The following is a 27977-nucleotide window of genomic DNA, read 5'->3' as shown; positions in this document are numbered from 1 at the left end:
TTCCTCTTGCTTGGAATGAATCGAGCAGATAGACACACCGAATGGTCTTCTGACCATCTGAGGATCTTTACTGCAAGATGCCATAGAAGCTGCGAAAAGGTACTGCCATGATTGTTTATAGAAGCCACTACTGTGGTGCTGTCGCTCATCAACAACACATAGTGACCTGCCAACAACTGTTGGAACTGATGAAGAGCTAGGAAAGCTGCTCTCATCCCTAGAAGATTTATGTGCTGGTACCATTCTGACTCTGACCAAAGGCCGGAGATCGTATGGTGCAGCAGGTGAGGTCCCCCCCCCCCACCTCTTTTGATACATCTGTGAAGAGCAACAAATCCAGAGGGGGAACGAGAAGATTCTGGGCCCTTCGAAGGTTTTCTTCTACCATCCACCAACTCAAATCTGTCACCTGATCCTGAGTTATTGAAACTCGGGTGTCTGGTGGATCGGAGAGTTAGTTCTACACGGACTTCAGCTGCCACTGCAGGAATCTTATCCTGAGGTGGCCGTTTGGAACAAGACGGATGAGAGAGGTTAGATGGCCTAACAGACTCAACCAATGAGAGGCTGGAATTACTTTTTTCCTGAGGAAGGGTGCGGCCACTTCCTTCAGTCTGTGTACTCTTTTGTCTGATGGGAAGACTTTGTTTAAGACGGTGTCTATGATCCTACCGAGGTATACCAGTCTCTGTGAAGGTTGCAGTAATGACTTCTTGTGATTTATCAGAAACCCCAGGTCCTGACAAAACTCGAGAGCATGTCCAGGTGACAAAGAAGGGTCATCTCTGAGTCTGCTAGGATCAGCCAGTCGTTCAGATATCCGAGAAGACGGATGCCGTTCCTGTGAGCCCAAGATGACACTAGGGCGAACACTCTGAAGAATACCCGAGGAGCTGTCGCGAGACCGAAGCATAGAACCTTGAACAGGAATGTCTTTTTCTTGTGTATGAATCTCAGATACTTCCTTGAAGACGGATGGATTGGGATCTGGAAGTATGCGTAATTCAGATCCAGTATGCACATGAAGTCCCTTGGACGAACCGCTTGGATAACCGTGTCTGCTATCTCCATTCTGAACTCAGTCTGTTGAACAAAATTGTTCAGAGAGGAGAGATCGATGACTGGTCTCCAGCCTCCAGTCGCCATTTTCACCTGAAAAATTTGACTGTAGATGCCTGGGAACCTGTCCACAACCTTTTGGAGAGCACCCTTCTGCAGCATGGTCTGGACTTCGGCCCCTGAGGGCCAACTCCTTTGCGGATCCCTTCACATAGAAGCTTAGATGCACTGGATCCCGAGTCAAAGGAGGGAGAGATTGAATGAACAGGACGCGATACCCTAGGGCGATCACTTCGACCGTCCAAGGATCTGCTCCATGGAGCAGCCACCTGCCAGCGGGGCTGTAGCCATCCTCCCACAGGTGGTAGGTGATGAGGAATGCCATTCCTACTGGGAATGACCACCTCCCTTTCCTCCCTTCTTTCCTCTGAAGGACTTGGAGCCTTTCTATCCTTTGGATGGAAAGGGCTGCTTAGACACCTTAGAAGGTCCAGAGGACCTACAGTAGAAATTTTTCTGGTGAGTAGAGGAAGGTGCTTGGTGAGGCTGTAAAGACTGGGAAGGTCTACCATACGTCTGCGATGTCATGGCCCTATGGAGAAGAGAATTGTTTGACGATTTTCTCCATCGTTCAGCAGCACTCTCCATCTCTTCCAGAACAAAGAGAGATGAACCCACGAGGGTGGATTCCTCAACCGAGAGACCTCCACTTTCGGCACCTGTTTGTGGAACCTACCTATGACAGCATCCCTTCTCTTGAAAATGGCATTCGCCAACAGGTTGATGAAGTGGTGCAATAGAAACTCAAGAGTCCGGGTACCTGACAACAGGAAGGACTCCATAGTCTTCCTGGCGGACTACTTTGAAAGATCGTAGGAGCGAACCATGAAGCCTAAGGATCCTAGCCATAGATCGAGCTACGAAGCAGCCTGCATGGCGTACTTCGTGCCTCTCTCTATGTTCAGGAGCTCAACTGCCGAGAGGAAGGCCTTCAGAGAGGAGAGGGTCTGAGTCGATACACCCTTCGTTAGGGACTCTACTGAATGGTCGAGGGTCATGGTGGAATGTGGTTCTTCTTCGATCTCGTAATACTTCCGTTGTAGAACAAAAGGAAGTGGAAGGGACTGAGAGGAGGAACCTGCCCTCAAAGCACTAGAAGTTCCAGTTATCTGGGCAAAAGCTTTCCTTTTGTCGGCTGTCAAACCTTTGGACCAGGGAAGAGCTGCACTGGACCTGGAAGGCTTCTGGGTCTCGAATATCTTGTCGAGAACCATATCCTTCCCTTCGTCTTGCGAATCTATGGGATCATCCATCTCCAGGCTTACATCCAGAGCCTGGGGTAGGTCAGGGTCATTAACAGAATGACTGGGAGGACCCACCACAAGGGACTGTGTCTGTGCCTCAGCCATTCTAGCTTCCCGTGCCGCAGCGTTCTTAGGTTTCGTCTTCGTGTCCTACGATTTCCTACACACAGGACGCTCCTCTGCAGTCTTAGGAAGGGGAACCTGCGAGGTTTTCGAGGCCCTTGATGAAGCCTTGGCAGTAGGAGCTGAAGGCTCCTCCTCTGGAGGAGGTACAGAAACCGGACATTGGTCCGGAGGCACTACCTCAATTTCTTGAGGGTTGAAGGGATGGATCACAATCTCCCTCGACGAGCCTATGTCCTTACTCATCCTAAGACGGATGATGTCTGCATGAGGTGGTGTTACGCCTCTCATCCTTCTCTTCTGCGTAAAAGTTAAGTTAGCCATATAAGGATCAGAAGGAATTGGACCTTCAGCACGTAATTGGGGTGAAGGTGATCTGCGAACTATGTCTGCGGTCGACTTCCTTCTAGGATCCTGACTCTCAACTGACGAACTCGATGAGGATTCCAAGGGGATCCTAGGGATTGCCTTGACTGAGACAGTTAGAGGTTGTGATGTAAGAGCCTCAGTCAGTCTTCAGGAGGGTGGACATGAACATGTTCACCCATGGAGGAAGCTCTGAACCTCTAGGTAAACCCTGGAATTCCCTAGGAGAGTGTCCTTTGGGTGGAACTCTAGAAGGAGCTCCAGTCAATGGAGGTGATAACCTCTGAGGCAGAGGAACACGTTTCTTTGGGAGCAAAGGAAGGCCTGGTATAATAGGCATCTTTGCGAACCTATTAGGAGGCTCCTTGAACCCTTCTGGAAAGAGGGACGAGGCGAAGGTGTTGGTACCACACTTGCTCGCGGTTCCGACACATCTGCTCGTGAATTGCTCGTGGAAATCGCCAATTTGCTCGCGAAATCGCAAGAATCGCGCGCAAAATTGCTAGTTTCACACGTCAACTGAATCAATTCACGAGCAGAAGTGCTCGCAATAGGAGCACTAGGAACCATAGAGGAAGAGGAAGGTCTTAGACCTTCCTGCTGCCTCAGAGAAGCACCTACGTCCGACGAAGTCGGCAGAGGAGGCCTAGGAGTAGGGACTACTCTAGTCCAGTCCGATGTCGTTTGGAAGGTCTGGTTGAGGGGCTACGAGCAGATCGACTGCACGTACGCCTACCTCTACCTCTAGACGAGGAACGTCTAGACCTTGATCGCAAACGAGTGGTTCATGATCGTTCGTGAACGAGAGCATCTAGTTCTCGTTTGAAAACAGCGTGAACGTCGCGAATGCCTAGCTCGCGAATATGAGCGTCGGCCTCGCGATCGAAAACGTTGTTCTCGTGAACGCTCCCCACACGAACGGGAGCCTCATCTGCGCACGAGGTCCCAGGATGGAGAGGGGGTTCGTCGTCAGCAGGGGGCCGTTGGAGAATGCGAGCAATCACCTCGTTCACGAGTGGAAGGGCCAGGAGAACGCGACAGATGGACCTCGCACCGTTCCAGAGCGTGAGATGTTGACGGCTATGGAGAAGGGTCCTTCCTGGCACCACGCTGAAGAAGGCGCAGTAGCTCCTCCTTCGAAGGGGGTCCCAAATCCCTAAGAACGACCACACCTGCAGCAGATCTGAAAAGGAGAATGGCTTGCCAGCAGCTGGAAAAGTTACTCCCCTAGGGGGAGCAACAACTCCCCCAGAACCCCGGGGATGCCAAGGAGTTAATCGATCTGTGCACCTACTCGATCGTCCCTCATAACAGCACAAGCGAGAAGGAGCTTTTGAGATTTGGGGGTGCGAGAAGAAGAATGCGCTCTGCTCACCCCTGAAGGAGAACGGTCACGCTTCGTCTTCTTCCTATGCCGCCCAAATTTCTCCCATTGGGAGGCAGACCACTCACTACTCTCTGCACTGGGTGAACCCTGTTCGCATCGATGCCCTCGGCGAGTAGGACACAGAGTGCAGGTCGGTCTGCAATGACGACATGAAGGTCCTGCACGCGGCACCTTCGCGCCCTGGACAGGTTCGCGTGATGAAGGCAATCGCAAGAGAAGGCACGCATACCTAAAAAGGAAGAGCAAAATTGAAAAAGTCCAATGACAGTCAGGAGGAGAACGGACACATCCGATCTCTACTGAACCAAAAGAAAAAGTAGTCTCTCACAGCTGTGACAGTATATATAGAGGCGGCTGGGTAACCCCCAGCCACCCCCAGCCTACCCGCTCAAGTGGTTAGGCAGGGTTGACACTTTGCAATTAAAGTCTGATGGCTACCTCCCAGCTACGCTGAAAGATAATCCACATAAATAACAGGGGTTTGTTAGTATGGGAACAAACCGATCTTTCATAATGGCCATTATTTATGTAGTCTTTACCTATAAAGAATACAAATCTGTTTCCTAGGATTTATGAAGTAAATTATTAAGTTCAGTATAATATTAGACATAGTGTCATCCTTATTCTTTATAATAGCTCTATATGGAAGAGTGGAAATAAATATGTCTTCCGAGTAACAAAGGAGGTTTGAGGGGGGGGTTGTAAAAAGCAATGGAGTAGAGGGACTTCATTATGCTTAGTTTATATCAACCTAAAAAAATACAGTAATAGAAATTCAAAAACCACTCCAGCTTTGGTGATTGTACATTAAGCACATATTGTATTCTTATTAATGATATTATTTCATGAAAGTCCCACCTCAAATCAATCTTTCCATATATTGGAAAAGGCAGACATAAGTCTCTCATCACAGTTTATATACAGTATGACAGATCTATTTCAACGTTGTTACAGATCTTAACATATTTTATATTAATTACTGTACTCGTTACTTCTAATATGGTTTACTTTACTTTATTATTTCCTTTCCTTACTGGGCTATTTTACAAAGTTGGAGCCATTGGGCTTATAGCATACTGCTTTTCCAACTAGGGTTGTAGTTTTGTTAATAATAACACGGTAATAATAATAATAATAATAATAATAATAATAATAATAATAATGGCAATCAATCATGATTCACAATACTGTCTAACTTATTAGATTAATATTCAATCATTTGGTTTAAAGCATTTGAATATGTTAAGTTTTCCCTTGAATTAAATTTACAATTATTCTTTCATGAGAACCTATTTTTTTACTCTACCTCTTTCTTTTATAACTTATAGAAATTCTTTTCTATGGAAACTGGTTTCAAGATACAGTAATTAATTATTTCATTAAAAGGCTCCCAAGATTACAAGCCTCCCAAGTGAAGTAAAGTATTGTAATTCTTCAAGCCGAAAGTTTTAAAATTCATAAAAGTATGAATGAACAAAGGAAATTGTTGGCGCTGATAAATAATATGTTAACGAATTTTTAAGCATCTAAAATCAGCACCTGTTTCAGAACAAAATATCTCATACTAAAATAGTTTAGTGTAAAGTTACAAAAGGCTGACAAGAGATATCACTAAAAATTCCTTCTTACGATGTAAATTTCTTCAAAGACGTAGGAAGTATCGAATACGCAAAAGTTACTAATTTACAGCGGCATTGTCAGTGACAAATTACAAATAATAAATTGTTCCATACATTGACTGTAAGACCTGCAAGTACTCCATGAGAAAGTTTTTGAAATAAACAATGAAAATCTTGTCAGAGCCCGTAATATTATCAATTTAGTAAACAATCAAATGTACTTTATCAAGTTTTTAACAAATGGTTAACTTAACAAAGTAGGATATATGGATATGTGATTACTGTACATGTGTGTTCAACTATACAAAAACATACTGTACATATTATATTACATAGTGTAGCATAAGCATGAATCTATATACAGTATGCATATTTACAGAGAAGAAATTTGACAAATCGGAGATGATTTGTATTTTTTCCTAACTAATACAAACCTGTAGCTATTTCTATTGGATATTACTTTAGAAGGAGCTGGAAGGTAGCCATTAGATTTAAAGTGTGAGGTGGCAACCCCACCTAACCACTAATATTGGGTAGGTAAGGGGTGGTTGAGGGATACCCAGCCACCTATATCTACTCACAGTTCAATGAACCATGTCACTTTTTGCTTGCAGGCAGATCTTATTGGGGGAAAGGTGATGGCAGGCCAATTTATATAAATAGCTAAAAGTTTATATTAGTTAGGGAAAAATACAAAATTAGTCATTTGTTCCCATAGTAACAAACCTTCCGCTATCTATATAGGATGACTCACTCTTAGGAAGGTGGTAAGTCCAACTACTGGCTTAGTCATTGACCCAGGTTTCCCTAGTAAAGTTTTAGACTGTAATAGTGGGAAACCTTGCACCTCGCATATCAATACAAGTGAGTATGATAGCGGCCTGAGCAACTAAAATAGTTGCGAGAGATATAAGAATGTCTAGGTAAGATGTTCCTAGATAAAATAGGAGCTCAACACATAAAAAGACGTTTTCCAAGGCCTACCTTACAGGAGGCGTTGGGGACATGTACGAGTATATGAAAAACATACTTGGTTACACAAGGGAAGTGGTTATTACCTACAGAGGTTGAAGCCAACTTTGCAAAGGGACCCATGGCACTGTTCCTCAAAGGAGGGGAAGATGATGAAAGTAAATGAGCCAGGCATACTTTCATTCATCCCAGTCTTACCCCGGGTAGCCAATGCCTTCAACATTCTGCTATTTCTCCATCAAGGAGCCCGAGGTATTATTAAAACACTTATTGTCACCACCACAGGAGTGATAGACAAAACGTATCGGATCTTCTGTGGGTCACGTCTTGTAGGTAGGATGAGGTGAAGATTAGACACGTATCCACCTTACCAATGGCACGGTTTGTGTCACAAAGGAGCTGCTCGAAAGCGTTGTGGACCACAGGAGCGATAGCGAAAACGTATCGGGTCTTCTGAGATACTACCGCTAGAGTTATGTGGTCCTTTGGCTGGTCAGACAGTTCTACATAGGACCCTTCTCTCTGGTTACGGTTCTTTTCCTTTGCCTACACAGACATAGTCTGGCCTATCCTTTACAGATTCTCATCTGTTCTCATACACCTGACAACACTGAGATTGCCAAATAATTCTTTTTCACCCAAGGGGTTAACTACTGCATTTTAATTGTTCAGTGGCTACTTTCCTCTTGGTAAGGGTAGAAGAGACTCTTTAACTATGGTAAGCAGCTCTTCTAGGAGAAGGACACTCCAAAATCAAATCATCGTTCTCTAGTCTTGGGTAGTGCTGTAGCCTCTGTACCATGGTCTTCCACTGTCTTGGGTTAGAGTTCTCTAGCTTCAGGGTACACTCGGGCACACTGTTCTATCTAGTTTCTCTTCCTCTTGTTTTGTTAAAGTTTTTATATTTCATATAGGAAATATTTATTTTAATGTTACTATTCTTAAAACATTTTATTTTTCCTTATTTCCTTTCCTCACTGGGCTATTTTCCCTGTTGGGGCCCCTGGGCTTATAGCATCCTGCTTTTCCAACTAGGGTTGTAGATTAGCATTTAATAATAATAATAATAATAATAATAATAATAATAACGTCTTGTAGGTAAGGTGAGGTGGAGATCAGACACCTTTCCACCGTACCAATGGCACGGTTTGTGTCACAAAGGAGCTGCTTGAAAACGTTATGGACTGATTATACCCTAAAACCTTCAGAGCTCTGGGTCATCTCTATGAGGAGGAGAAGAGGGATTCTGTGACTGGTATATGCCCTGTGTTCCCGTCATGGACGATATACTTACAACCTCCCTCCTTTGACCTTCCTAGGGTTAGCGAGGCGTGCTGAACCTAAGGAGCGAACTCCTTCATTGTTTTCCAGAGGTATGGCCTCAATATAATCACTGGCGTGAAAAATAAAAAAACAATAATGAGTATCTGAACCAGTGTGCTATACCCTTGGGGCTAGGTAATCACCCTCCTCGAAGTATGTCCTAAAGTAATTACCTGTGATACAGCCTTGATTACAAAGTGGCAGATTCCCAGTTGGAGGGCTTGGACCTCAGGTTCAAGCTGCCCGGAACAAAATAGGATGTTACTTGGTTTCTCACTGTCAGCGAGAGACGTTGAGGGAGACCGACAGGGTACGTCTCTCTTTTGGTCGAGTGTCACACTGAGAAAGACCTGTCTTCGGGATCAGGGAAAGATCTGCAGTTTAGAGACACCCATCCCATTGAAGGCTGTATCACCCCACTACGGGTAATCGGTTCAAACTCTATGGAGAGCGTGATTCCCTTCGTTGGCAATTTTTGAGTGCATGACTAAAATAGCACTCTTGAGAAGAGGAAAAAAAAAAACAGATTTCTCTCGACTCTCACCACGGAGTATCTAGTCGTAAAGGAAGTCTGTAATGGGATCTCCAGAGTCGTAGATATGCCACTGTATGTGACCTGTCTTTCGGAAAGACGAGTCTTGCCGACGAGGCTAGATCAAAGCTCTAGTAGAGTCCCTTAATGAGACAAATCTGACTATAAGTCTGCATGGAAGTGGGAGAAGCCCTCTATTCCTTTCTCGAAGAAAATTGCTCTCAAAAGGGAATCTAACAGGAGACAGCAGTCCTTCTCCTGCAAAATGATCACTGCTTGTCACTGATATTCATTCCGCTTCCCGAAGGAAGACCTCTAAAACAGAGGCTGTAGTAGGAATACTCCTGCAGAAGGGGTGGTCTATAAAATCCAAACCCGTGGACAGGATACCACGAAGGGGAGACCACATAGGAGCAGGAAGTGTTTTCCCGTGAACGGGAAACCAACGAATCACTGTCATTCTCCCCGGCACTTTTCCGAAAAAAGAAGGTCCCTACTAGGGGATTAAGAGACGGTATCATTTGTGCTCTCATCATAGTCCTAAGGACAAATGGTCCTGTATGTGGCTTCCCTCCCCCTTTGCTTTGATTGCCTCTATAGGAAGTGTCAAAAACCAGAAGAACAAGGACATCTACTCCTTAGAAGAGATTCTCGTCAGATAGCCTTTTAACTAGGACAGTTACTTGCTCAGGTCTTATATAGGACCAAGAGAAGGACGATCCCTAGTGCCGGACCTGGGACCCGGCTAGTTTATCAGAGGTCGCACTCGACGGGGACTAATGCAGTCTTGTCGGACCTGCGGAAATTTCTACAGGGTAATGACACAAGCTAAGGATATCCGTATAGGATATGACCTTCGTGTCATTCCTTCGATTACTCAAATTATAGATCGAGGTTAACAAGAGGAGATGTCTCGCAGGAGTTCGAGACTTTAAAACCAGTCAGTAGGCCGAGGTCTTCCAGACGAGGGCCGATCCTATATAGGAGACTAACTGGTTGATCACAAAACCTTCCCTCGCATGACAAGGTTTGAAGGTTAAGTTTGTCTCAGGAGGAGAGACTAAAAGTAGATACTTCTAACCGAAGATGCATGGCTATATTCCGGCGTCCCCCGTCTTCCTATGAAATCGTATGTTCCAATCATGAGGAAGAAGATAGAGACTGCTTACCATTTCCTAGAGGAAGATACACGATAGTATCCTTGTAGCTAAGTCTGGACTCTCTTTCCGTGGCAAAAAAACATGTGCCGATTATTTCGACCTCGTGTGAGGGTTTCTCTTATGAGAAAGGAATATATTTATTCCAAACCACTCTGGCCTAAGAAGGAGATGCGGTTACGGGAGGAAATCTTCATCCAACTTCATGAACAAGCCTGAGTATCATGAAGTGTAGATAAAAGATGTTTCCCCGGAACGGAAGCAGATGGAGGTTGAATGTGTTTCCACTAAGGTCCTAGGGCATAAGGGCCAACGAAGATTGCGAGAACCCAGATTTTCAATATCCTCTGTTATTCCTGTCATGTCACCCGTCTAGAGCTGACCCGGATCACAGCAAGTAAATTGCTATGGCTGTTGATTAGACAGCACTGAATTTCGTTCTCTAAAAGGGAGAGAATGGCGGTAACCTCAAGAGGTTGTCTCTCCCGCTATAGAAGGGGAAGGGGGAGGAGAAAAACGGATTCGAAGAATCTGCCTCCCTTATCACATCTGATATCTGATTTGCTTCAGGAGACTGCCTAACTAGCGTAGTTCCTATTCAAGCAAATTCGGCTCGTGAGCAGCCCATAATAAACAGGACAACAGGGGAGCAGGTAGCAACTGAAGCAGCAACCTGGTTTCTGAAGCAATTCGTTCGCAAGCCTTCCTGTAGTATGAATGAAGTGTACAAGAAAAGCATGTACGTTCAAGGGAGATGATTTCCTGTGAGTGTGCCGGATTCAATGCATAAACCTGGCCTATTTAAAGTGGATCCCTCTGATTCCGCCGATGGTGGGAAAACTTTGGGAACCCAAGAAGCCCTGTTTGTGATACACAAACAGGAACTAAAAGAGCGATGGGCACCGAGCCTTGCACTAGCTTATTATCCCTGTTGCCGAAGAAAGGTGTATTCTTAGGTTCCCAGAAGGAAAAGACCGTCATTCCATGAGCTCTGCAAGGTTTAACAAAGTAGAATAAGCTCAAGAGCGAGGAGTGACAATCTATGCCATCTAGGAGAGAGTGCTCTCTTGAGCAGCTCTCTCTCAGGAAGTCGCTGTTAAACTAGAGGCCTAGAAAGGACTAGGCTTATAGTGGAGACTAGTGAACATCAGGCAGCAAAATGGGCAGCAAGCAAAAACGACAAGCTTCCGTCGTGTAGGACAACGAATGACTAGCTGTTGAACATAAAAACAGCGAACGGTGCTACTGATAAGCAACTGAAGATCGTTTAGCCGTTGAAAAATGGTAATTGGTAGCTGACAAATAAGAGACCTGGAAAATCTAAGACCTACCGAATCGGTCGGGATCGTTTCGCTTGAGACTCTGCTCATGATCATGAGAGCCTCCTAGGTCTTGAAACGCCTCGTGTGAGCGTCTCCCATGTGAGCGCCTCACACGAGAATGTGAGCATCTTACTCCTGAGCATAAGCGCCTCACACGAGAGCTTCTTGCTTATGAGTGAGAGCATCTCGCACAAGAGCATGAGCGTCTCGCACAAGAGCATGAGCATCATGTACAAGAGCGAGAGCGTTATGCCTAAGAGCGTAAGCGTCTTGCCTGAAAGCGTGAGCAAGTTTCATACGAAAGCACGAGCGTTTCACTCACGAGTGGGAGCATCTAGTTCATGATTGTGACTGCGAGCATCTAGCTCGCGATCGTAAGCGTCAAGAGCTTGTGTGTGACTAGATCGTGATCGTAAGCATCTAGCTCATGACCATAAGCATTTAGTTCATAATCCCGAGCTTCAGCTCATATTTAGTGTCTGGCTTGTGCCCGTTATCATGAGCGTCTTGCTTGTGCTCGGGATCGCGAGCGTCTATTTCGTAATCGTGAGCGTTGATCTTGTGACTGTGAGCTTATACCTCTTGATATGAGCTTTTAGTTCATGATCAAGAGTGTCTAGCCTGGGATAGGGGCTCATCACTCGTGACTTGCAAGCGTCTTGTTCATGATCATGAGAGTGTAGCTCGTGATCTTTACCACAAGACGCTCACGATCAAGATCACAAGAGTCTTGCTCGTGACAGTGAGAGAAGAACTTATGATCAAGACAGTGAGAGTGTCGAGACCGCGATCACAGTCACAAGCGCCTTACTCACGACTGCGAGCGTATAACTCACGATCGCGAGCATGAACGTCTCTGACGTGATCACTTGTGTCTAGATTGTGAATGTGGCCACAAGACCCTCGTGATCACAATCACGAGCGTTGTGCTTGAGCATGTAACTGACGATCATGAGCACGATCTAGGTAGTGATCACGAGTGTTTAGTTTGTGATCGTGACTACAAGACACTCGAGATCGCAGTCACGAGCGTTGTGCTCACGATTAAGAGAAAGTGTAACCCATGATTGTGAGCGTGAGCGCGATCGGGAGCATGTTGCTCGCAATCACGTGAACGTAATTAAGGGTTGTAGAGACTGGCGTCACAATCATGGTCACGAGCGTCTCGCTTGAGACCGTGAGCATGTAATTCACGCTCGTGAGCATAAACGTTCTCAAGGGTTATAGAGACTGACGTCACAATCATAGTCATGAAAGTCTCGCTCATGACTGTGTAACTCACGCTCGTAACTCGAGCGTGCTTGCAAGCGTCTCGTTCATGATCACTAATGTCTAGCTCGTGATTGCAAGCATCCTCAAAAATTGAGAAGAGACTAGTGTCACAATCGTGGTCACGAGCGACTTGCTCATGACTGAGAGTGTAACTCACGATCGTGAGCATGAGCGCGATCACGAGTGTTTAGCTCGTGATTGTGAGCTTCCTCAAGGGTTGAGGAAAAACTAGTGTCGTAATCATGGTCATAAGCGTCTCCGTGAGCGTGCAGCTCACGATCATGAGCATGAGCGCTAACGGGAGCCGGAGACCACAATCATCATGAGCTCGTGACCTTGAGTTTATAATTCACGATCTTCAGCGTAAGCGCAAATGTGCATAAAGGTTGTGTAAGGACTCCCTCGGAAGGGGAATATCTTGCATCTGGAGGCAAACCTCCTAGCAGCACTCTACTGCCCTTCGATGAGTTTTATCTCAAATGAAGGTTAACAAAGTGTTGCTGGAGAAAAAGCCAAGGCTTAATTCTGAGTTGTCACCGAAGGGATTTCCCTAACGGGAATCCTGCCAGAGTAAACACCCTGGAGAATGGGAAACCGAACAGGAGTTCGTCTTCAAGAAGAAAAAAGTTGAGATTGCAATAACCTACGATCCTGTGATCGTAGCGATCTATGTGACAAAAGACGCTCTGATGAGTGTCTAACATCTGATTGTCGCGAACGACAATCTGACCGACCAGGAAGTCGAGGTGATGAGTTTCGCCCCTGCGATCATTAAACAGAAGGAAAGTCCGTCGATTCGGCGATTGCCGAGCAAGGTAAGGGTTGATGATTGTCCTTGATCTAGCGATCTTCAACAGGTGGCGCTGCATACGCAGGCTGAAACACTGCCTGTAGGGAGAGAGAAAAAAATTGCGGAATGTTGGGAGACAACGAGATTGGTAGAAGGCGAGAAGACTCGTCGTCAGCAGAAGACGAAGGATGGGCGAACGGAGGTAGACCTAGTCGACAGCTAAGACATCAACCACAGCTACAGCCACCGAATTTGCAACCCGATGTCGTCATGAAGCGCTGAGGAAAAGATAAAAAGAGAATTAAAAATTCCTCCCCTTCAAAGAATCGTTAGCGCCGAGGAATCCTTCCATTAATTGCAAAACAAACATCGACATCTGAAACTGCTATATTACTCAGGAATGGAGCGTCACATAAAAACACAAGTCATATCAGTAAAGAAAAGAATGAGCTTAAAGCAATATGTAGTGGTAAATGGCTAAGCCTTGAAAGGAGAGATACAGAGGAGACATCCGCTCTCTACCAGCCAAAAGTAAAAAGTGACATGGTTCATTGAACCGTGAGTAGATTTATGTGGCTGGGTAGCCCCAAACACTACTTACCTACCCACTATTAGTGGTTAGGTAGGGTTGCCACCTCACACTTTAAATCTAATGGCTACCTTCCAGCTCCGCCGAAAGTAATATCCAACATAAATAGCGGAAGGTTTGTTAATATGGGAACAAAAACAATGGTTTACCATGGCAAAGACTTACCTGCTACCATCCCCAGCAATAAGTCAAGAAGGAGAGTTTTATCTTTGTTTGCTATCCTTTTGAGTCCATGGAAAGTGTAAAAGTACACAAAATTGGAGCAATACAGTGACTGTATCACCGGAAGCAATCCACGGTACAGGCCAGCTCTGGAAAGTGATTACTGTATGAGATTTTCTTAGATTAACAGTGTTGCAGTAACATTCTAAAATTAAATACCTGGAGTCCATGACTCTTTCATTGATAAAATAATGATGGCTTTGCAAATTATTAAGTTTTTGATGTAACAACCAAGTCGCACTATATCAACAGATTGGGCCAATGGTAAATACAATGATCTCACGCTTTAAGTGTGGATATTACTCTAATACAATTTTACTGTACTAATCAAGAACGTTAATACAGGCCAATCTGAAGATAAAGCAGTTTGATTTCTGGCCAATTTTAAAAGGACATGCAGTGTCTTCCAACAAAACGTTCAATCAACACAAGAAAATGTAGTTGTAATACTGTACATTAACTAAAACAAAAACAAAAAAATACTAAGAGCCAACAATAATGAAATCCATCCAAGTTAATGTCCATCAAGCATTAAGGCCTCTCCTAACTTAGGTTTACAATGGGCACTTGAAACGTGACTTGCAGGCCCTCCATATGAGGCACTATAGGTCTAACAGTAAAGACTTCTTCCCATCCTGACCCTCTATTGTCCCAATCTACTAACAGCATATTATATTACATACTGCACAAAGTATGAGCCAGATTAAGTTGTTCTTAGGTGCTGAAGGTAAGCAAAACCCATAGATAGTGATTCAAAGAAACATTGAAAGGGAAAGCCAATGATAACTACGCTCTTGAATTTTATATATATGAAACAATCTATCCATTATCTAGCAGTTAGGTAAAGGCAAGTATATTATTAAGAAACTGTATTGTATATAAATAATACAATACTACATAAGGTGCAGTTTATCTTAAATGAAACAACAGAAAGATGCTTTGCCTCAATTTTTTAAGATCATCAGAACTGTCCTTGTACAGTATCGAGGCTGAGAATGTCACTACCCAATATCTAATATAGCACAGTTGTTAAATACAGTATAAATAAAGCTTAATGTAACTGAATCTTCATCAAGTATAGACAAGTGAACAGTAAAAATTTCCACATACTGGCTTTTAAACATTTAAAATATGACAAATTCGTAGATAATCTGTATTTTTCCTAACGATACAAACTTTAGCTATTTATTTAGGGGTATTACTTTCTGCGAAGCTGAAATGATGAGCCATTAAAATTTAGCAGGTGTTAACTACCCATACCGCTAGTTAGCAGGGGTAAGGGGGGTTAGCTTGCTACTGCTCCAGCTCACACACTGGTGATTTAGCTCACTTTGCTTGGAAGTAGGATTTCAAGGGGGATAGGGCTGGCGGGCAAGTTTGTATAAATAGCTAAGGTTTGTATCATTGGGAAAAATACAAATTATCTATGAATTTTTAATTTGTTCCGTAACTGGAATACAAACCTACGCTATTTATCTAGGGGTGTCTCACCCATTAGGAAGGGTGGACGTCCTGCCAATCTAGCTTTTGGCTTTACCCCGGGGGCTCCTTATCCGAGTATGTTAGCACTCAAAATATGGAGTCTCTGCGCCTCGCTGAAACCTTGCTATGTGAGGTCCGCGGCCTACGAAAGCTGTGTGTTGAGATATTTAGAAGTGTGACTGTCTAGGTAAAGTTATTCCGAGTCTTTTTGTAGGAAAAACTATTGTAACCAAGACTTTCCCAATACCACCTGGCCAGGGTATGGGAACGCAAGAATATTACCTTAATACTAGGTACACAAAGGATCATGGTTTACCTGCAGTGGTTTGAGGTCAGTTTATACAGAAAACTCAGGAAGCTGCTTTCCCCAAGAGAGGGGAGGATGAAGAAAAGAATAAGAGTCAGTCGAACCTTTTCATTCACGCAGACTAAAACCAGGTAACAGTGCCCTCAACCTTCTGCTACTTGTCCAATACGGAGCTTGAGGTATACAACCAGTTGTTATGCAGCCACCACAGGACCGATAGAGATCGTATAGAGTTCCTGTGGGTCACGTTTTGCAGGAGAAAGGTTGTGAAAGTCACCTGGAGCATTCACACCCTTTCTTGTAGAACCTGCGTCACAGTAATCTGCTTAGAAGGGCCAGGGGCATAGCTATGCCCCTGACTTCGTGAGTCGACGTGTAGAAGAGGATCTGGATTCAGAGCCTAACTGATGACTGTGAATCCAGCAGAGATGATGCTTTGGTGATCCTCCTCTTGTCTCTCCCAGTGCTGATGACAAGAGAAGGGACCCAGGTGGGCTGCTGCCGTTCTCTTGAGGTAGAGCCCCAAACCTTACCCTAGGTACAGTAACAGATGATCTGGATCGTCATTTACTGAGTGGAGACTTGTTGCCTAGGAACCGTCACCTCTGGAGACTGTGTCTGGCAACACAATCGAGGATGAAACTGAACGTTGCCTTTCGCCCTTCTCATGAATGGGCGATGTCGAAAGAGAGACCATGAAGTTCCTCGACTCATTTGGCCGCTGTCAAAGTGTGTAGGAACACTGTCTTCTAAAACAGGTGAAAATTTGTTGCCTGGTGAAGTGGAACGTACGGAGGTCTCCTTAGAGACCAGGGAACTCGAACCATGTTCCGAGAGGAAGGTCTCAATTCCAACTGGGAGAAGGCAAGTTGTAAGTCCGCATGAGTTAGAAAAGACCTAGCGATGAGGGGATGTCCCTTCCTTTCAGTTTGAAGGCGAGGCTCAAGGTTGAGTGATAGTCTTTACCTGCCGAAACTGAAAAAGGCGGTCTTTTCCTCCTGCATATACTCGAGGATTCCGCTATTGCTGGAATAGAGGTATCAAGTGGAGAGATAGGCTTTTCCATGACACCAACCACAGAAGACGTTATACTTTGTCTGGTAGACTGATGCTGATGAATTCCTCAGATATCTAGACAACCTCTTCGCAACTTATTGCAAAAAGCCTCTGTGAGAGAGGAGGTACTGGGTAGTCTCCAGGCGTACAATCATAGCAAAGCTATAGCTTGTGGTAGATGTCGAAGTGTGGTTGTCTGTGATATGGAGAGGGTTCTCTTGGAGGCTCTCTATCAGGAACTGCAGAAGCTTTGGAAACCGTTCTGCGAAATGCCATAGCGAAGCTATGAGAGCCCTTGAGAGGCTGACCGATGTTCTAGCCTTACTGAGTAACCTGCTCTTCAAACAAAAACAGGGACGAGACATATACTGTACGTCGTTGTTGTACCCACCGTTGTTGGCATGCCTCTTACCAGAGAGCCTTGGGGTCTAGGACTGGGGAGCAGCGGAAGCCTGAGGTCCAGGGGTGTTGCGAACAGATCCCTAGTTGAAGAACCCTGTAAAGTCGGGACTTTGTGGCCTAAAAGGTGATCCAAAGACCATTCGGTACATCTTATCTGAGATGCTGTGCACAGATTGTTGGCGAGCACATTCCTCTAGTCTGGAATGAAGTGGGCTGATAGTGGTACTGAGCGGAGTTTGGGCCATCTTAGTATTTATACTGTTAGATGGGGAGAAGCTGCGAGCAAGTTCCTTCTTGCTTGTTGATGTGAACCCCTATGTGGTGTTGTCGCTCATCACACCACTGAGTGGCCCATTAGTAACTGATGAGGCTGTTGAAGGACAAGAAAGTTGGCCTTCATCTCTTAAGAGATTTAAGTTAAGGTACTTTCGGACTCTGTCCAGAGGCCTGAGGTCGTGTGGTGCAGCACTATGTTCCCTCCTCCCTTCTTTTGATGTGTCTAAGCACAGCATCAAGTCCGAGGAGTGGGGAAGGACGAGAAGGTTATACCACTCCGTAGATTCTCGACTGACACCCATCCCTTGAGGTTCGTCCAAACTTCTGGTCCTGTGGGGATAAAAATGTCCAGGGATTCGAAGGCCTGATTCCAATCAGACTCAAGCCGCCACTGGAGAGAACGAATATTGAGGTGGCCGTTGCAGGCTAGACAGGTCAGAGATGATAGATGTCCAAGAAAAAAATAGTCACTCTGGGTTGGGAGTTCTCGTTTTGAGAAAGGGTCTAGTGACTTTTCTATGCCTGTCTTTGATGAGAAGGTTTTGTGGCGATTGGTGTCTAGAATCATTCCCAGATATACCAGTCTTCTGAGAGGGAAGTAGGGAAGACTTCCACAGGTTTAGCATGACCGCCCGATCTTGGAAAAAAGTCTTTAGAAGTTCCGGTGCTAACGCAAAGTTGCCACCGAGTCTGCTAAGGTCAGTCAGTCGTCCAGAAACGGAGACAGAAGCTGATCCTGTGAATCCAGGATGGGTGCTGAAGAAAGACCAAAGCACAATGCCCTGAACTGGTGTTTCTTGTTAGTCTAGACTGAATCTTCAATCCTTCCAAGAAGATGGATGATTTGGGCCTGGAAGAATGCGTCCTTTAGGTCCAGCATGCAAATGAAGACCTGTGGTCTTAGCACTTGTCCTAACTTCTCCAACAAGGCGTGGACATCGACCCAAAGGGACAGCTCCTTGCGGATCCTTTCGCATGGGAGATTGTTGACGCTGGGGTCATGACTCGTGGCGTTAAGGATGGGATGCGATACCCTGTGTAAGGATTCTTCCCTGGGAGAGAACTCCTTTAACTGATAGAAGTAAGGCAATGCTTAACCCTACCCAGCAAATGTTAATCAATGGTTAACGGCTGGGTATCGTGGTTGCTGTGCAGTTGAAGAGTGCTTGCGAGTGGTCACCTGTCGACAAGCCACTGATGGGGGCTATTGATCGTTTTCCGATCGCTTTAGTGGAATAGTGTGATGGCGTACGGCGAGTAGCGAGAAGTGTGTTGTATGCCCTCCGATCTAGGGAACCACGGGTAGAGGTCGACCAGTAAGTCTGAGTGACGAACTGCCGATGATCGGTGAATCGGCGATCTATGAGCCAAAAATGTAACTGACAGGCAGATGAAGGCTGTCTGGTCAGTCAACCAAAGAAGGTTGGCGATTACTGAGTTGGTGATCCGCTTGGAGAGCCCCGAGAGACAGCAGAATAGTTTAATGATTGTCATTTGGTGATCGGTGAGCCATTGATGTTCAGCGCTCGATCGCGGACTGGCAATCAGTGAGCTAGAGATCAGCAAGCTGATGACTAGCTGGTCAGAGATCAGCGATCTGAGGTCAAACATCGAAGAAAGACGAGCTACCCCTCGGCGACCTAGTGATGACTGGTATTTGACTAGCAATCGGCGATCGGCACACTAGCAATCGGAGATCGTTAGCAATTAGCGAGACTGGAGGTCAATGATCAGAGAGAGATGAGCTAGCAATTGGCGATCTGGTGATCAGCAAACAGTAATCTAGTGATCAGTTGGTTGATGATTTCTCATTGGTGGAAGATGAGCTAGAAATCGGCGACCGGCGGACTAGTGAACTGCGGTCGATGAGCGGTAATTAGAGATCTGCCAGCTAATGATAGGCCATTTGCAATGTTCAGATCGTGTTTGCTGACAGTGGTACCGTCAGGAAAAACTCCTGAAGAGAAAGGGACCCAGGGTTCCCTGTGAGGAGTCTCGACCGATGGTAGACACGGTTGATCCGCCTTAGAAGATGGAATCTGCGGGATCTTGAACACTTCTGTGAAGCCTCTTCCCTCTTTTCCCAGCGGGCATGCTGTTGCGGGGAGGGGAATGGGGCAATGGTGACCACTCAAAAAGTTTACATTCTTTTTGCCTCTCACACAAGTGCGCAGGAGAGCCCTGGCGAGCAGGTAAGCGTTGGTGAGCTGGCGCATAGGCGAGCGCTGGTTTATTGGCGAGCACAAGTGCAAAGGAGAGCACAGGTGCGCCGGAGAGTGTTGGCGCACAGTAAGGCGCTGTCCCTAGAATGCACAGGAGAGCATGGGCACATGATTGCGGGCAAGATCTCGTGTGTAGGACAGCGCTGGAATGCGCGCACACGGGGAAGAGAATGCTGGCGTGTGCGTGGAAGATTGCTGAATGCTGACGCACGCACTGGAGAGAGCTGGCACACGTGTGTACTTCTAAGAGATGACACCCATGATGACGTCCTCTGAGGGTTGGCAGTGACAGCAGATTCCCCAGGCACCAACAGAACAGCTCTGCTCGAACGAAGAACTGCATGGCTAACTGAGAAAATATAAATTAAATTATGTAACGAAAAAAAAAACTCCCTCGGGAGGAACACCTAGTCCGCGAAGGAAAGGGAACAAACATAAAATAACTGCGCCCTCCTTTCCCCCATCGACATCGACAGGAGAAGGGGAGCGGAGAGTAACTATAATAAAACAAGAATTACAATTATTTAAATCAGCTAAAAATATTCACTATTAGGAAGAACCACTGATCCTAAGAAGGGAAGTGTTCCCCACGGAGAAGAAGCTGAAAAGTTAAATTACAAACGATTATAATTTCACTTAAATAATTAACAAAACAATCAGAAGTGCAACCTAACCCGCGAACAGTAAAGGTGCTCCCCCCCGTTAGTATACTGTCGGAAGCCCATGAAAGGTGAACGACCTAGAGAAGAGAAAGACCAAAGTCAATCTCTGAAAGGCTACACTCCCTTCCCTCAGTAATCCATATGTTCCCCATAGGAAGAGGGAAAGGTGAAGACAACAGTTGAACGAGGAGGGTCCAAACGATGACGATTCCCCTACAGCAGCGGCTGCCTTGCGCAAGTGTCTTGAGAACCTGTTGTATACTGTACGTTATCACACGCACAGCACAAACACTGAAAAGGAAACTTACAACATTTCTATATATACATATGCATATAGATTAAGAATGTTTTCATATATACAATATATACTGTATATATACAGTATATATATTAGAATAAAAGTAAGTTAAAAGACAAAAGTTAATGGCAGTCCAAAATAGGCGAGGAGGAAGAGCGGTTACAACCAGTCTCCATCCAAGCCAAAAGTAAAGTAAGCTAAATCACCGGTGTGTGAGTGGGAGCGGTAGCAAGCTACCCGCCCCTAACCCCGCTAACTAGCGGTATGGGTAGTTAACCCTCGCTAAATTTTAATGGCTTGTCTTTTCAGCTTCACAGAAAGTAATACAGTACCCCTAAATAAATAGCGTAGGTTTGTATTCCAGTTACGGAACAAACAGTAATGTGTAAAGTATTTGTCATTTCCAGAGCAGAGAATAGTATTTTGGAAAAATAAATCTACACCTTCCAGTACAGTCATGAAACCTCACCAAGTTTTCATATGAACTATCATTTAAATATCAAATCCCATACATCAATTGCACCCTAACCTATGCAGTCATTCAACAAACTGTACAGGTAATATACCTGTAACATTACTGTATACATATCAGTGCAGTCCTTACTGAAAATGAGCACCTTCCTTGAACTCTACCTTGAGGCATTAAAGAGAAGAGGTGGCAAATACTGAAAAACTCACAGTCCTTCCTCCTTGAAAATCTCCACCATGATGGCAATAGTGCTCTTGCTTGTCCGGGCTTCTTCCACTGCAAGAAACGTATGCGTTAAATGAGATATCGCCACATCTTGCCAGGGGTGAGTTTGAAATCACCAAAGATCTGCTAAATGTAAGTTAGGCTAAGGGATGTTTAAAAAACTTTTTATGAGGAAAATTTGGAATTATAGTAGGGACTAATAAACGTCTGCTTGACACTCAACTAACTTGATACATATTAGGTTAAGCTAGGAGGTTGTTTTAGTAGACAATTCACCAAACTTCAGTAAGACTTTACTTTAACATGTCTAGCACCAAAACGGTGAAATTTTCATTCTACCAGGTAATCTTCACAGAAAAATAAAGTTATATTTGGTCATTTTCTCATTCCCTTAACCCTTTTACCCCCAAAGGACGTACTGGTACGTTTCACAAAAGCCATCCCTTTACCCCCATGGACGTACCGGTATGTCCTTGCGAAAAAATGCTATAAAAATTTGTTTTTCATATTTTTTGATAATTTTTTGAGAAAATTCAGGCATTTTCCAAGAAAATGAGACCAACCTGATCTCTCTCTGACAAAAATTTAGGCTGTTAGAGCAATTTGAAAAAAATATACTGCAAAATGTGCTAGGAAAAAAATAACCCCTTGGGGGTTAAGGGTTGTAAATTTCCAAATACCCCGGGGGTAAAAGGGTTAACTGCGAAAGTATGCACTGTATTATGCTATCATAGAAAGAACATAATTACAGCTACAAAGTGTTACTATATACTTGACTCATTAGCTACAGCTTCCTTTGCCTAATACAGTACAGTATTATACATTGCAGTGTTCCACATACTTCCTACTAAACAGTAATAATGCACATTTTCTTTTTTTGTGCCAAGTGGTAATATACTGTATACACTATCCCACTTGAATACTGTACAATAAACAGTTTTGGTCTTCAAAAGAATCAATCTCTAATAATGGAACCAGTGGCTCTCCAAATATGACAGCCAACAATCACAGTGTACTTACATTTACTCCTAAATAAGAACAGTACTGAGTGATATAAAAAATGATCCTTTAATATCAAATAAACTATTACCATTATCCAATCAACATTACAGTAGACCTATCTTAGTCTTATGGAATGAGCTAAGAATTAGTAGCAGTTTATAAGTAAACAAATACATATCATGAGAATATTAAAAATTCCCAAGGACTTTATTAAACATGATATTTTGATTATAAAATAAATTTTTGAATATACTTACCCGGTGAATATATAATAGCTGACGTCTCCGACGGCTCGACAGATTCCAAAAACTCGCGAGCGATCGCCGTGAAGGTTGGGGGTGTGCCCACCAGCGCCGACTATCGGCCAGATACCGCATATACTTGTCAATTTCTCCAGTTCTTCTCAGTCCGCTGGGTCTCTATCGGGGAGGAAGGGAGGGCCTTTAATTTATATATTCACCGGTTAAGTATATTCAAAAATTTATTTTATAATCAAAATATCATTTTTAAATATTAAACTTAGCCGGTGAATATATAATAGCTGATTCACACCCATGGTGGTGGGTAGAGACCAGTATTAATACAATAAAGGCGTATATGCTCAAGAGTTTTTGACAACTATTCAAAAAACAGACTTAAGTATAGGTACCTGGTAAGGAAGCTGACTCTGATAATTACTCTGCCTCATTAGTCCGCTATCCTCACGAAGCCCAGCGATCCTCTTAGGATGCTGAAAGACTCCCAGGAGCTGCTATATCCAGGGTGAACACCCCTATAACAGGACCTCATCAATACCCTTAATCTGGGCGCTCTCAAGAAACAATATTTTGACCACCCGCCAAATCAAAAAGATTGCGAAAGACTTCTTAGTCTCCCGTACAACCCAAAATAAGATTAAAAAATTTCAAGAGTAGATTAAAAGGATATTGGGATTAAGGGAATGTAGTGGTAGAGCCTTCACCCACTACTGCACTCGCTGCTACGAATGGTCCCAGTGTGTAGCAGTCCTCATAAAGAGTCTGGACATCTTTCAAGTAATATGAAGCGAAAACCGACTTGCCTCTCCAAAAGGTCGCGTCCATAATACTTTTAATGGATCTATTTTGCTTAAACGCTACAGAAGTTGCTATCGCTCTAACTTCATGAGCCTTGACTTTAAGTAAATTATGATCCTTCTCACTTAATTGAGAGTGTGCCTCCAGAATCAAAAGTCTAATAAAATAAGACCACGCATTCTTAGACATGGGCAAAGAGGGCTTTTTAACGGAGCACCATAAAGCCTCTGAACAACCTCGTCGCGGTTTAGTTCTGGATAAACAAAATTTAAGAGCTCTAACGGGGCACAGCACTCTTTCAACTTCATTCCCCACAATCTCAGAAAGACTGGGGATTTCAAATGATTTAGGCCAAGGACGAGACGGAAGTTCATTCTTGGCCAAAAAACCAAGTTGAAGAGCGCATACTGCTTTATTAGCGGAGAAGCCGATGTTCTTGCTAAAAGCATGTATCTCACTAACCCTTTTAGCCGAAGCCAAGCTCACCAAAAAAAAGTGTCTTGAGGGTAAGATCCTTCAGGGAGGCTGAATCTAATGGTTCAAACCTGTCTGACATAAGGAACTGTAGGACCACGTCCAAGTTCCAAGCAGGAGTCGAAATATGACGCTCCTTGGAAGTCTCGAAAGACTTAAGAAGGTCTTGGAGATCTTTGTTATTAGAAAGATCCAAACCCTTATGCCTGAAAACAGAAGCTAACATGCTTCTGTAGCCTTTAAATGGTGGATGCAGAGAGGAAGCGACCGTTTCTCAGATAAGGCAGATAATCCGCAATCTGCGCTACAGAGGCACTTGGAAGATGAAATAGAGGAGGACTTGCACCAGTCTCTAAATACCTCCCATTTCGACTGATAGATCCTGATGGTAGAGGATCTTCTAGCCCTCACGATCGCTCTAGCTGCCTCCTTCGAAAACCCTCGAGCTCAAGAGAGTCTTTCGATAGTCTGAAGGCAGTTAGACGAAGCGCGGGGAGGCTGCGAAAGCTCAAACCAAAATGAAGTACTTCACCAAGTCTGTTGAAAAATACTCCAGGTTATACAGCGAGTAATGATACGTCTTGTCGTTAAGGCCGACAGAGAAGAATTGAGGCTTGTTTACATGCATATGCGGTATCTGGCCGATAGTTGGCGCTGGTGGGCACACCCGCAACCTTCATAGCGATCGCTCGCGAGTTTTTGTGTGTTTTTCTGTCGAGCCGCTGGAGCAGCAGCTATTATATATTCACCGGCTAAGTTAAATATTTAAAAAAAAACTTCAAACGCTCGAAAAAACTCCTAACAGGAGATGGTCTAGCTCTGAAGCAGACCATAAAATCTTGAAGCGTCTCATGGCTAGACGACGAGGAGAGTCCACTAGGCTTAAGAAGTCTCCCTGGGCAGAGGCAGGTACTCCCAAGCCGAGAACTTCTCCTCGAGCTTCTCCTGTGTCACACCAGACGCCCGAGCGAGAAGCTAATTAAGAAGGAGGAAAAGCAAAAGCAGACTTTCCTAAACTTCTCCTGGATTCCAACCAGTCTCCCAGTAAGAGCATGGCCCTCTTGAAAGAACAAGAGAAAACTGACTTCGTAAATGTAGGAGTCGAAGAAAGTCATGCCAAGAGTAAACTCAGACGGCGGAGCAGCCGTTACAAAACGAGTAGGACAAAATTTCACTAAAGAAATTCATAAATAAAAAACAAGGGATTGTTGGACCACCCTAGGATACTCCTCTTCCGCATGACTCCCCAAAGGTACATTAGTTGAAAGGGGGTCATCAACTTCTTCAGAAGTCACATCATCTGATAAATCTAAAGTCTTGCGAAAAGGAGATTTATATTCAGAATGACGTGAAGGAAAAGCCTGACAGGCTACATCAACTTGTATATGAACAGAAGTTAAAGTTGGAGGGTCGATGTCACGTTGTGACTGCAGAGAATGTTATTCTACTACACGTCGTGACAGAAGTAACCGACGTTCAAACGTCCCGTAGTAACAGCGGTGACTGCTGTTCGATGCTATATCGTGACTACGATGACTGACTCTCGACGTCACGTCATGTCTACGGTGTCTACCGCTCAACGTCACGTCGTGTCTGCAGCTCAACGTCACGCTGTGACTGCGGTGGCTGACGTTCAAAGCGATCAAAGTTACATCGAGATTTATGCTCCGCATCTCGTTTAACAGCAAAGCTGTCACTAGGGATAACGTCAGCGTGGCGTAACAAAGCTCGTCTAGAAGGTTGAAGACCCGAATCACGTATCCCAGAACCGTGACGTACAAAAAGCAAAGGATCCTTTCGCACAGGAACAGGATCGAAAGCTTCTACAACCTGTGACTGCGGTGGCTGACGTTCAAACGTCACGTAGTAAACAGCAGTGACTGCTGATCGATGCTATATCGAGACTACGGTGACTGACACTCGATGTCACGTTGTGTCTACGGTGTCTACCGCTCAACGTCACGTCAAGTCTGTGGCAGAAACGTCTGTACATGAACGTCATCGCTATGAGCGGGACTCGTATTATGACTACAGCTATGACGTTGAACTTGTTCTGAAGGAACTAATAAACGTTTCAACCGTCTCGAAACTTTATGCCCAGGCTTTTAAAGAGACGAATCATCGGAAGACGAGGAGAAACTTCGTCTCTCCTGTCTTATGGCAAGGACGTGCTTGCCGAGCAACGTCTGATACCTTTGAGGGAACGTCTGTTCGTTGGTTTACACTCCTCACTCCCTTAGGTCCTACGACATTCCTTCTCCCTGGTGCAGGGGAGCCTGAAAGAGGTCTCGGACTAGGCAAGTGACAAGCACGAACAAACGAACCCTCCGCAACACAGAACATGTTTTTTGCACTTCACTGATATCGTATTTTTTAATAATTTCACATTAGACATGAATAAAACTGATTTCTACCTGAAGCACGCAATTCTCCCTTACATCAAAAGGTTAGAATTGCGAAATGAGTCGTATAATGTAAGCACATTAGTACAAAATGACACACACATGCAAAAATCAATAAACATATACATATATATCGAATAAAACGGAAATATATAAAGTTAAAAAGATCAGTGACTGGGGAGGAGACTAAACACTAGTTCACTAAGGACTACGTTTTCAATCTCTCACCGTACAGTGCCTTGGGACGAGAATAAAAACTAAAACGTTTTATCCTCTCTCCCCGTACAGAGACTTGGGACGAGAGTAAAAAACTGAATCGAAAACAACGTTACTCGCTCCCAAACTCCTTGTACAGAGACTTGGGACGAGAATAAAGATCGGATCGTTCTCTCTTTCTCTCTCTCTCTCACAGTCTCTCTCTCTCTCACTCTCTTGTCACTCACAAGAGAATGGCCCACTCACCCTTCGTCAATAACAGGTTATTTGACTAAAGGAAAAAACTGAAAGGACTAAGAAACTGAAAATTAACAAGTTCCTTTAAATTAGTAACTAAAACACTTCAGTTTGAAAGAAGAATGAACAAAACGTCAAAATCGATTTACTCTTTCTGCAAAGTGAAACCGTGATTCTCTCTTTCTCTATCGTAACGATAGAGCGCAAACTGCGTAACATAAATAAACCAAACGTTAGTTCATCTTTGAAAAAACAGCACGAAGACTATTCAAAGAATATATTTCTTAAAATATTTTCTAAAAAATATTCATCTCATAACTCTTACAGAGCAACTGTTTAAACTAAACAAAAATAAAAGTTGAATGGGCTCAACGTTGTTTAACTTCGTTTTCCAAGTTAGGACCGCCTACAAAGAATAGGTAACGGCCGCATATAAACAAAAACATAAAATTTATCTTGATGTTTAGTATAAATGGAAAGCTAATCGAAGAGGCCTAATAAAGGCGGGTGAGATATAAAATATAAAATATATAGAGGTAAATCTATAAATATCAACAATAATTTATAAAGTGATAAAATAATTACTAAAAGCCTTTAACACACTTCCGTACACTGAGGGAAGGGTCGGCCATCTTTTCCCCATGGAAAAACCAGAGATAAAAAAAAAAAAGCAAGGGCAAAACACTTTTCCTCTCCTTTCAAAAGCATTCTTTTGAAGATTGTATTGAATAATCCAACACGGCGAAAGCAATAAAACCAAAACCAAGTACTTCACCAATTCGGTCGAAAACTCGAGGTCATAAATCGAGCGGAACCAACTTGTCGACAAGACCGACAGAGAAGAACTGGAGAAATTGACAAGTATATGCGGTATCTGGCCGATAGTCGGCGCTGGTGGGCACACCCGCAACCTTCACGGTGATCGCTCGCAAGTTTTTGGAATCTGTCGAGCCGTCGGAGACGTCAGCTATTATATATTCACCGGCTAAGTTTAATATTTAAAAAAACATAATCCATCAATCTTGTATATTCAGGATAAAACAGTACTAATTGTTATTATTTCTCATATCATTTATTTATTTCCTTAACTCCTTTCCTCGCTGGGCTGTTTTTTCCCGTTGAAGCCCTTGGGCTTGTAGCATCTTGCTTTTCCAC

General features: G+C 44.2%; 1 protein-coding gene across 1 annotated transcript in view; it reads right to left on the bottom strand.

Annotated features, from left to right (window-relative positions):
• Positions 1-27977, bottom strand: part of PMP34 (Peroxisomal Membrane Protein 34) — a 104108-nt gene that overhangs the window by 50608 nt on the left and 25523 nt on the right. Inside the window, exons 3-4 of the mRNA XM_068360122.1 lie at positions 21421-21487; positions 13981-14126 (exon numbers count right to left, since the gene is read on the bottom strand). Of these exons, the coding sequence (XP_068216223.1) occupies positions 13981-14126; positions 21421-21487 (213 nt within the window). The remainder of the gene's footprint in view (positions 1-13980; positions 14127-21420; positions 21488-27977) is intronic.

Source organism: Palaemon carinicauda, chromosome 36 (genome assembly GCF_036898095.1).
Source record: "Palaemon carinicauda isolate YSFRI2023 chromosome 36, ASM3689809v2, whole genome shotgun sequence".
Classification (NCBI taxonomy): Eukaryota; Metazoa; Arthropoda; class Malacostraca; order Decapoda; family Palaemonidae; genus Palaemon; species Palaemon carinicauda.
This window is presented reverse-complemented; position numbering and strand designations above follow the sequence as displayed.